Source organism: Lissotriton helveticus, chromosome 6, assembly GCF_964261635.1.
Source record: "Lissotriton helveticus chromosome 6, aLisHel1.1, whole genome shotgun sequence".
Classification (NCBI taxonomy): Eukaryota; Metazoa; Chordata; class Amphibia; order Caudata; family Salamandridae; genus Lissotriton; species Lissotriton helveticus.
Window position 1 is genome coordinate 1,178,612,699 of NC_136067.1, and position 12,120 is coordinate 1,178,624,818.

General features: G+C 43.4%; 1 protein-coding gene across 2 annotated transcripts in view; it reads right to left on the reverse strand.

The window, feature by feature from the left end:
- The window catches only part of TMEM200A (transmembrane protein 200A), a 769,591-nt gene that overhangs the window by 54,783 nt on the left and 702,688 nt on the right, over window positions 1-12,120 (reverse strand). Inside the window, exon 1 of one of the 2 annotated variants that reach the window (XM_078648882.1) lies at window positions 996-1,104. The exons of the other annotated variant lie outside the window; for it this stretch is intronic. Coding sequence (XP_078505008.1) covers window positions 996-1,021 — 26 coding nt within the window. The 5' untranslated portion in view covers window positions 1,022-1,104. Of the gene's footprint in view, window positions 1-995; window positions 1,105-12,120 lie in introns of those variants that run through there. 2 annotated transcript variants of the gene reach the window in all.

Below are 12,120 nucleotides of genomic sequence, written 5' to 3' on the forward strand. Positions count from 1 at the left end.
TTCTGCTGCCTCACACATAAGTCGCTAATGGGGAAAGGCCCAGGTACCTCAAACAGAAGCGTGAACAATACTGTCCAGTTAGGCATTTGAGATCCAGCAACAAAGCTGAGCTCACTGTCCCATGTGTTAGAGAGTTAAGAGTCGGGGGCTAGGTATATTGCCCATGTATCCCCTTCCTACTGGAATGAACTGCCTTACTACATCCATATGTGTACAGATCACATAAAAGTCAGAAAGATGATCAAGACAGTGCTTTTCTAACTATGTGTTTCTCCTGTCTGCGATCTGCTCAGCGCTGATATACCCCTCCTGGGGTGATTCGTGCGCGATATCAAATTAAATTAACATACCATAACACAACATATTAGATCCAGAGGGGAAACCTCATCCTTTTGTTCAGAACAATAATCTATTTATGCTAGCTTGGCTGGTTACAGGAATAATGGAACAAGAGACTGCCTTTCAGGCATGGCACCCCTTCTCCTTGAAGATTTTCTTGTTTTAGGCTCATAGGAGGTATTCGGCTTTTTCATCCACCTCACCCCCATCACTCTTCTCTGTGGGATGCCAACTCAGTCCTCCGTGGTGTCTCACCCCCACCCCTCCATGCACTATATATATGTATTACATTACCTTGCATACTGTTGTCATGTATACTTTCTACTTTTTTGTTGCTGTCCAACCCTCTAATTCCCTTATCTTGTACAATAACCCATTGGCTTAGACCATACTCATTCAGAACTCCCTCCATCTTTAGCCTGAGGTCACAGTGCACATCAAACTGCTACATGATGCTAATCCATGTTGTATGTTGCTGACAAAGCAGCAGGTAAAATACCAAATACCTAATAGTAGACCTGTTCATGTTGTCATGTAATTCCATAGGCCCTGGGCACAAACACGCCCATTTTATATATTCACGTTCAAAGTTGACATATTTGACCTTTGTAACACTTTTTTTATGCACATCAGCATACGCAGAAAAAATTGCTTACATGTACATTTCTCGTAGGTACATCATTGTCTTGTAGAACGTTCTGCACAAGGCCCCTGGTATGCCGCACAAATTATGTTATGGATTGTTGTTTGTTAGGCGACAGTCCTGGATGGGTAGAATAAACAAGATGCTGCTGCTCTGAAATCCAGGTACTGAATGCATTGTTTATTACCCATGAAGACACTGAAACAGGAGGTTACATTTCTTGCTATTTAAAAGTCACACAAGGTTGGAAAGCACAACCCTGATGAAGTCCCAAGAGGATGAAACCTCCCGGCTGGGCTGATTGGAAAACTTCATGTATTGAAAAATCAATAAAAGTTGGGTACTGGAAGCATTCTTAAGACTCCTGACAACTGAATCTCATTTTTGTTCATCATTGTTATATTTGTTAAACAACTGCAAAGGTGCACCACAAAACACAATGAGCAAATTCCAATGCTATTAATAAGCATGAAAAAGAACGTTTTGCATTGACAGAATGTTGTTAATCTTCCAATGATCTTTATTTTCAATGTATTCAAAAAAACAATGTACAGCCGACGCGTTTCGTCCCAAGCTGGGACTTCTTCAGGGCTTTTGTAAATGTGAGCTGTCCCATAAGGAGTGAGAATGTGACGAGATTGAAGAGTCTGGACCACGTATTCACAGATTCAATCATCCAATGTGCATCTATTGATGTATGAAATTTCTGATGTTTCCTTTTCTCATTCAGTTATGGAACAAACCGGGTTGTACTATGTATCTATTTATTGGGTCGGGACTAGGTCAGTAGGCAGTGAGAACTCTTCAAGAATTCATATGTTTGAACATCTTATGCATGTTCTGTAATAATAACAATGTGACAGGGGACAAAGAAGTCCTATAAGTCCCCAGAAGAAGGAGGTGGGCACTGTATTCCAGCAGGCCGCTTGTGTTCAAAGCAGCCGGCGCCCATCCACCAAACCTCCGTCCCGCCGAAACACCCACAAGATCGCTGTGTTTGTTATATTTGTTAACATTGGATTGCTTGAAAAAGGGCCGGAAACAAAACAATATAGTGGACTCTCCTTTCCTAATTGTTGTGGTGTAAATTGAATAGTTGTAGCTTTAGGCTGTGGGGCCATGAAAAGTTGAGCATGGGATCACTGATGATATTTGGGACGATACACTTGTGCAATGGTAGGGCCTACACTGCTTTTGCATACGTTTTGTGCACTGAATGCATGGGTTTAGTTTAATATACAACTCACATGAGCCCGTAATTAGGCAGAGGAGCATTTCAAAAGTATTGTTGTGGTCACTCTGTGCCTGAATTCTGGCCCAACTGGATCCCATCCCTATCCTGAGAAGGACGGCGGCCTGCTCTATACCAGACCTGGCTGTCGGATGATACATGCACACAGTCAATGAGGGTTAACCACTCTGGGGGTTCTGGCACATTAGCACATCTATACTTATTAGGATAAGGAAAGCTAGGTGGAGTACAAATATATGTCTTCATATAATCTAATGTAATTGTACAATGGTTAAATTATTCATCCTGTTCACCATTCTTGTCATGCTTGTGATATTGGTTTGCTTCATACTATTAATCATTGCAGCACATATATTTTATACAAGTGTCCAGCTGCATCAATAAATATTTGATATTCCACTTGTGTATTTCTTGTATATCGCTTTGGACATACCTGAGTTGCAAATGAAAGGGCATGATTTGTTTCCATGATTTCCTTGGAGGAATTATGGTTGTCATTTTCAGAGGTTGCAGACACCATCAGGTGCTCTTTCAGTTTAGGGGCCCAGATGGCACACTGTTAGCAGTCCAGGAATTAGGACAACATTTTCTGATGCGATGCAGAAACTCAGCGCCACATAGTTTGAAGCTTATGTTGCCCAAATGCACAGCCTTACTGAGAAAGTAGGAACCGTACGGCACCATCCTCAAACTCTTCATTATCTAAGGATATACAATAAAGCTGAAGAAGGCTACCAATAAACTTCAATTGCCTGGAAACCTCCATATTGTACCTTGTTTTACCATATGTGTCCAAAAAGGATTATACTGGTCTCTGCAGCCACACAATCACAAAAAATATGGGGTAATGCCATCACTCACTAGTCGTACAACCGTCACATGACATGCACACAGGGATGTCTGTGCAGGGTCTGAGCATTATATTCAAGTGAACCTTTACATGTGTGAAACCATAATCATCTCAGAAAGGAAAAAGGTCAGCACTATCAGTCACAACAGGCATTGGCAAAGCCCACAAGTCTCACCTTTGTGACCCATTGGCTTTGCCACCCTCAATGATGTACTTCATCACTTTAAAAACATAAAAAGAAAGAAAATAAATCTCTGTTGCGATGAGTCACATCATTTTGTGCACATGAAGTATGGTAACAACTACAAAATGACATGAGAATTGTATTTAACTTATTTCTAATGATCTGAGTAACATAGGTAAGCATAAAAAGGAGGGCTTGTAAGGCAGAGCAACTAGGAGGGGAAGCAACACAGTTGACAGAGTGGTGAAGCAACACTGGGGGCACCTGTGGAGGAAGCAACATAGTGTGTTGGAAGGGGTAAGGGGAAAGAAGGCAGAGGGTGCAGGTCGGGATGAAGGAGGATGAAGGAACGGATGGGTCACAGAGCAACGTGAGAGCGCATTATAAAAACTAAGGGAAGAACCACTAGGGTGTAAAAGCAAGAGGTGGGGGGGTAAGCGCACCAGGGCAGGGGAGAAGCACATGTGAAGGGCAAGAGCAAAATGAGTGAAGGGGAAGTAAAGTAGTATATAAGGCAATATTTGTGTGCAAGCAAGACAAAGAACGCACATGGGGGTAAACATTACTAAGGACATGACTATAGGGGAAGGGATATTAAATTAAAAGCAACATGAAGGAAGCAGAAATAGAAGGGAAGAAAGGGCAAACAACACAACCGATGCAGGCAAGGAGGGGATAGAAGGAGGGAAGGAACACAAAGGAGGTAGGCATGGAGGGGGCAGAAACAAGAGGGAGACAGCTAAAATTAACACATGCACTCATAGTGTGTAATCACAAAGCAAAAATGGTGCTCTGTAAATAACTTCGATCCACTGATATAGTGTTAATCATCCATTAAAGCTGTATTCAAGTTGTAGCGATAGTAACTCATTGTCCATCAAACAGTGTCTGGTGTCTCACCCTCAGACTCTTGTCTGCCTATTTAATATTTTAGAGCATTATTTATCACTCAATCCACATTCTATAATTACATCAACACTGTACATACACTATCTTCGGCACCTGGAAACCCTCAAGGGTAGAGAGCCACGCCCTTCAAATCTCCATAACATAACATCATCAACTAACACATTCTAAAACCTGATAGACAGGATACTACATACCTCAACCCTTATAAATCAAACAAATTAGAGAAAATGTGGTCTACTATGAACTAACATATTAAAACTATTGCAAGTACTCTAGTAAATAAGCCATTAAATATCACGATAATAGTCACATAGAAGTCTGGGTAATTTCGCTACCCTGATACTCTTACTTACAGCATCACTTTTGGCATGCTTCAAACTTTTCTTTTCTGAAAGTACACTTGAGGGGGGATGTGAATGTGGATGTGAACACCATAGGGATGTCCTTTTTTTCATTCCATTCTCAGGGTCTGGGGAAGAGCTTCCTCAGTACTCTTAGAGGTATTTTTTTACTGAATGTTATGAAGATTGGTGTGCATGCCGCGCTGATGCCATTACATTGAAAGTGAAAGTGAAATGAGCTATTCAGCTAATTTCATTTTCACTGCATCGGTGCTCAGGGCATATCTCAGCCCCCCCTCCCAGCACTGATTCAGGCAAGAGAGGTATCATTGAAAAGGGGGAAGTCTCCCCAGTAGATCCCTGGCACCAGAGACTATTTTTGAGAGTGCGAGAGGCCACTTGGCAATGGGCTTGGCTACCCCCTTATCTACCAAAGTCTCTCAAAGCCAGCCCCACCCTGGAGGTAGATTGGAGGGGGAAACATCCTTTACAACGCAACTTTTACCATGCAGTGCCTTTACGACGCAACTTTTACAACGCAAACCATTACAACGCATTGCGCTGGGGGCGCTGTAGGATAGGGAATAGGTTTAATCTACTATCCAACACCTTCCCTACTATCCACGGGGACTGGAGTTGGAATAGTAAATTTAACTATTCACTATCCAGTGCCCCAAAGCAATATGCATTGTAAAGGCATGCGTTGTAAAAACCGCATTGTAAAGGCATACGTGGTAAAAGCATGCGTTGTAATGTCATACATCCGATTGGAGGTAATTAAATCCAGTGTTGGGTGGTGAAGTATGAGAGTGGTGGGGCTGGGTTGGAAAGGTAGGAATTCACATTAGGGTGGCACTGCATTTTTTTGGAAGGCTGGTTCCGATTCCCTGTGCAACCTTTTGTTTTAAAAAATGAAATTAAATAATTTCTTTCTAGAACAATTTTCTTTTAACAAAAAGAGCAAACAATAATATCTGTTTTTAATTTCAGAGGTTTCCAGCTGAATGGAAGTCATTCATTCGGAAGAGTTGTGTATTGCAGCATAAAAATGATAAAGGAAATCAGGAAGGAATTCAGCACAACAATAGTCGTGGTGAACAGAAGCAGAAACATTTCAGTTGAAATGAAAGCCTTTTAAGGAACAATTTGTAATTAGGTGCCACCATCCTGCTGGGAAGGCATGGCATGTGCTAAAGAAAACTATACTGTGCGCTTGACACTGCATGTAACGTAGGCAGAAGCTTCAACAGAGATGTGTATAAATGAGATGTGTATCATTTTTTTATGATTAAACAAAGGTACTTCGTGGCGAAACCAAACACGACAGTTAATTGATCAAAAAGAGAAGGAAACTCTGCAACGCCCTGTATCCAGTGCCTTCCCGAGTTCAGATCTAGTTGTACGATCCCCTAATCAGCGGTGAAGGAATATCTGAATGTGGTGAAAAACGAACAGTAAATAAGTCAGTTCTAACATTCTCACCCTATTGGGAAGATATTGGTGCACTTTACATAAGCACCGGTGACACTAAAAAAGGATACATTCATTTTCTATAGGCACAGGGAGAATACGTTATTGGCCCAGATTCTCAGGATGTTGAGCCGACCCGGGACTTGGGGCAATATGTATCAAGGAACCATTTTGCGATTCTGTAATAGCGATTTTTAAGAAATCGCTATTTCAGAATCGCAAAATGGTATGTATCAAGAAAAATGCATTTTTTTGAGCGATTTCCTGATATTCCTTAATTGCGAATTCGCAAATAGCGAATTCGCAATTAAAGAATACTTTCCCATTCATTTCTATGGGCCTCCTGGCGCATAGGAATGAAGGGGAAATTTGCAAATCGCAATTTGCTAATCGCAAATTGTGAATATTTTCAAGGGTGCAGGGGTGTCTCAAGAACACCTTGCTGCTCCCCTGAAAATTACATGTGTGCGCATATGGCGCACATACATGCCCTAAGGGCATGTATGAGCGTCACATGGCACCTTTTGATTTAAAAAAAAATATTTTTTAAAAGAATTCGCAACTTGCCATCAACTAGAAGTTGGTGGTAATTTGCGATTCCTTAATGGCATTTTGGAGTGTTTTTTTCCTTGACACATTGCATTTAAGGAATCACAAAATTTGCAATTCCTTAAATGCAATCGCAAAATAAGGAATGGCAAATTTAGCGATTCCTTATTTTGCACCATAATTTGTTTCATACATACCATTTAGCGAAAATGGGTTCGCAAACGCCGGAATTCTGCGAATTTCAACGTTTGAGAACCCATTTTGCCTTGATACATATGGCCCTTGGTTCTAGTTCTCCCTTCCAAAGTCAGCAAATCTGGCACTAGCCCCATCATCTCTCTGTAAAGGAAAATGACTTCACAAGCACATCTTACGGGATCATTTTATTTACAATGACAACAAGAGCCACTTAGAATAGCACCCCATATTGAACGCTAAAGAATCATAAATACTTTCCTCACTGTATTTACAAACAACATTTATACAATGAAAATTCCTCCTTTCCGATCTTAAAAAGAAAGCATCAAAACGATGTGCCCAACATCAAATACAATACTATTATACATTTTGCTGAGACTATACCAGAGCAGTGAACTTTGCTTTAACTGCTTGCTTTGCTTCCATCAACTAGGCTGGTCCGAGCGAGTCACTTTCTCATTTCCCAGGCTGCAAAGTTGTTTTCTATTTATCTGGTGGTCCACTCACTGGGTAGGGAGCTGAGAAGCATTGTCTGGACTGACTGGAGTGAAGCTTCAAGCAAAGCAAGTCCTTAAATCTAAGACTGCACAGGGCATCTGCAGTGCGCACATTCGCGCCAAGCAACTAGTCTGCAGGAGCTGGAAGTGGCATCCTGAAATAGCTGCAGCGCGGGAAGCAGACACCTCGAGTCTGCATAGTGTGTCTTTAAAATTCATGAAGCCAAACTGCGCAAACTCGATTTCTTGGCTTCCTGGCTGCCTGCAGCCTTAACTTCAGCCTTCCCTAACACATCACAGGGTGGGGTCAACCCTGGGTGGGACCCAGTCCCACTCCCACCCTATGATGAGCTGGGAAAGGGTGGGGTGACAATGCTCTCCATTCCCTGATTGGCCGGAAGCCCCAGAGATACAGGGCTTCAGTCTAAAACGCCTGCGGCTAATTTTATCCCCATGGCATCAGGGGGGGGGGGGGAGACTGGTCCACAAAGCTATGTCTTTGCCGAGCTGCTGACCTCAAAGGCCTCAGGGCTGTGGGAGCGTCAGCCTGGAAAATACTCTAGACTTCTGGCATGTCTATGGACAGCACTTTAAGGAACCCATCCCTGTCTGTCACAGCTGCAAGCACGGTGGGTGACAGGGTGCATGAGCCGCTCAGCCAGCCAGCAAAAAGTGTATGCATGTTTTATTTAATAAAAAAACAGTTCTACTTGAACAAATTGCTTTTATTTTGACCTGCCCTTGGGGTGAAAGTAAAGGGGAAAGAGCCCCATGCCCTCGAGCAGAAACCGCTGCTGATTATATCCAATCTACCCAAGGGGAGGGACACACAGCCCATGAGAACCAGGGTTTGTTTTAGTGTCCAGAAACGGGGGGGGCAACTCAGACATAGAGCCTAGGACGCCCCTCACCAAATCACCATCTGTAGTAATTCTGCACCCTCTGAGAGGCAGATAGGAGGTATTTTACGCAAATCTGCCCCAGGAGGGCTCAGAAAGCCCACTTGACCTCAAGGAGTAGATTTGGTGGGTAGAGCAGCCCCCTTGACAATGGGCTATTGCCCCCTCCATCTACTAAAGTCTTTCTGCCCTTCCCTGGAGGTATTACCTCCAGGGAACGGGGTATTACCTACAATCTGTCCTCAAGGATGGTAGAAAGCCCACTAGACACCTGGGATTGTCTTTGTGTGAAGAAACAGGTGGTGGCGGCCCTCCATTTCATCATGACTGCTCCTCAAATCAGATTCCAATAGTCTTTCTGCACCCTGTTAGGGGCAGATATGGGGTCTTTTCTGCCCCTTGGGGGATCAGAAAACCCTCTAGACACCAGAGAGGTTTTTTCCTGTCAGTTGCCCGGACATCGAGCCGAGCCCCAATTCCATCTTCAAAATGATCAACAGTCTTTCTGCCCTCCCTCGGGGGGAAATAGGTCTTTACCTCCAATCTGTCCCCCTGTCGGGGCAGAAAGTCTACTAGACACCAGAGAGTTTTATCTGTGACATAAAAAAGGGTTTGAGGTTGTTTGGCATAATGTGATGTCAAAAGAACTGTTGGGCCCATTCTGGACTAGGGGCAAGGTGTGAGGTGAGCCTCCGCCACCCCTTTTTTATTTCTAGGGTCTATTTTTCCCCAGGTGTCTAGTGGCCTTTCTGTCCCCTAGGGCAGATTTGGGGTAAAGTCCTTCAATCCACCTAAAGGGGCAATCCACTGATGCACCAGTTCTGGGGTGAGGGCATGGCATAATGCCTAGGTAAACCGCCCACCCACTTTTTTAGGGGGGAATCTATTTTTCCCTGGTATCTTATGGCTTTTCTGTCCCGAGGGGGCAGATTTGGGGTAAAAACCCTTAATCCACCCTGGCCTCTACACTCTCTCTTTTTGGGCCAAAATAAAAAAAAAAGTGTGGGGCGGCTCACCTAGGCATTACGCTAGGCTCCCGCTCTAGAATTGGAACATTAGTCTTTCTTCCCCATTGGGGGTGGAGTGAGGGCATTTACTCAAAATCTGTCCCCAGGGGACAGAAAGACGACAACACACCAGTGGTTTTAACATCATTAGGCCTACTCTGGTGTCGAGCTAATACTCCTACATCAGGACGGACAATTGATTCTTTCTGCACCCCTGGGGACTAAAGCATCCCAATCTTTAAGGCAAGAGGGAAAATTCATTTTTTTCAACCTATGGTAGCAAAGTGGGGCAAAGCCCTAATATTGTCTTACTTCTATGTGGAATGGCTGCATTTTTCTGGCTTGAATCAGCTGACACCTAGGAATAACCTACCAAAACAAGGCATTTCTAAAAACTAGGCACCGGGAGTAGTCCAAGATGGTGAGTATAGCATGGATCCCATTACTTTTATTACCCAGAATAGTCCAGCAAATCTAAAACGTTGACAAAAATTGTACATTTTCCTCGCATTCTGTGATGTAAACTTCCGGAAGCAAAAGGGATCCGCAAAATTGCTACCAACCAGTGTTCTCCTACTTGTACTGATAAAAAGGCTATCCCATTTGTGTAGCTAGGCCTGGTCCCCCCAACAAGCACATATCAAACAAGGGTCAATGACAGTCACCCAGTGAGGCTCCCAAAGACCTTTGTTTGATGTGTGCCTCTCACGGACACTAAACCCAGCCACACAATTGGGGTAGCATTTTTATCAAAACAAGTGGGGGAGCGCTAGGAACTTTGTGGATCCCTGTGGTTTATAGACGTTTACATGACAGTAATGCAAGGAAAATTCAGGATTCCAGGCTAGTTTGAGGTTTGCAGGGTATTGTGGGTAAGACAACCTTGTAGGATGTTTGTGAGGTGCATCACCCCGGGCTCCCCTGTGTGTCTAGATTTCAGAAATGTCTGGGTTTTGTGCGTCTTCCTGCATGGCTGCCAAGCCCAGGCCAAAATACCACAGATACCCAGTCTCCATATTGTATTTTGGGTACCATTGTGACACAGGAGCTATGTGCCCACCCACACAAGTTAGTTACCATTTTTATAAGGAGACTTGGAGACATGGTGGGTGGTAGAAAGTGTGTTTCTCCCTAGAGATTCCAGAACTTTCCATCACAGAAATGTGAGGAGAATGTGTTTTTCTAGACAAAGTTTTGAGGGTTCCAATGACTTCTGGGTATGTAAATTTGGTGAGAGCCACACAAGTCATCTCACCCTGCATTCCCCTGGGTGCATAGTTTTCAAAAATGTGCAGGCTTGTTAGGTTCTCCTTGGTGCTGGTTGAGCTAGGGCCCAAAATCAACAGCTAGGTACATTGCAAACAAAGGGTCAGTTTTCAGTGGAAAAAAGTGATGTGTCCAGGTTGCATTTTGTGCCCTTTCCTGTAGCAGGCAATAGGTCTACTTACACAAGTGAGGTACCATACTTATCCGAAGACTTGGGGGAATGGTAAGTGGTAGGAAATTGGTTGCTCCCTGCAGGATCAGGAACTTTCAATCACAGAAATGTGAGAAAAATGTATTTTTTTGTCAAAGTTTGAGGTTTGCAAGGGCTTTTGGGTATGAAAACCTGGTAAAAGACACACAAGTTACCCCACTCTAGATTTTCTCATGTGTCTAGTTCTTAAAAATGTGCAGGCTTGCTAGGTTCCTCTAGGTGCCGGCTAAATGAGGGCCCAAACTCCCCAGCTGGGCACATTGCAATTTTCAGTGGGAAAATGTGATATGTCCATGTTACATTTTGGCGCCGTTCCTGTCGCAGTCACAAGTTCTACCCACACAAGTGAGGTACAATTGTTCTGGAGACTTGGGGGAATGGTAGCTGGTAGGACATTAGTTGCCCCCTGCAGATTCTAGAACTTTTCACCACAGAAATGTGAGGAAAATTCATTGTTTAGACACAGTTTGAGGTTTGTAAGGAATTCTGGGTAGGAAAACCTGGTGGGAGACCCACAAGCCACCCCACCCTGGATTCTCCTACAAGTCTAGTAGTAAAAAATGTTTACGTTTGCTAGGCTTTCTGTTGTATTCTCTTACTCTTTTATAGCTTGCTTTTCTCTTTAAATAAGAACATTCTAACTTCGCTGATGTCATGATGCAACTTGGTGCTCTGGTGTTCTGAGTCTGTCAGTTGCTGCTCAGCCTTGGATGGGATCACCAGCTTGTACTCTGTTACTTACATTAAACCATCTTTACAATTCATATGGTTTCCATGACCATTTATCCTTGATTATATCACATGGCGACGATTGGCTCATTGTTTGTATTGAAGAAGTGAAGTACAGAGTGAGTTTATTTGGAGAAAACTCGACTGGTGAAGAGGAACCCAAAGAAACGCGTGCAAAAACGAAATTACGCCTTGGTGAAGAAACTTGGTTTAATTTGAGGTATCTGGCTGTAAAAAGGAGAAGGAGTTTGAAAGAAGTGTGTCGTGACACCGTAATACTCAAACTTTGAACAGGACGGCAAAGCAGTTACTGGTGAGAAAACCTTATTAGTATTGACTTTTAGTCGAAATTGACTTGTGCCGAGACAATTGACATACAGGAGCGAAACACGCATTTGGGATGTGCCTGTCGAAGAAAAGTTAACTTGTTTGCCTTACTAATCTTCGGTGAGAAACAAATGTGCATTATTTGAACGTACTCACGAGCTATCCGAGCGAACGTCCTCTGCCGCGCAGCCATTGTTTTTGTCATGTAGAGAGATCAGAGACGCATGCGCAGCATACGTACTGCATGTGAAACGTGGCGTGCGTACTGCGTGATAAACTTAGCGGCCATATTGGATGCTGAGAGTTACCTGGCAACAACCGGACGAGTAGGAGTGTCGAGTACAACGCATGTTTCTTGTACCTTGAACCTGCGATAATTCATTTGAGAACCATTTTCGTTTCAAGTGAGTAAAATATATTTTATGCGAGAAGACGCTCACAAGAAAAAG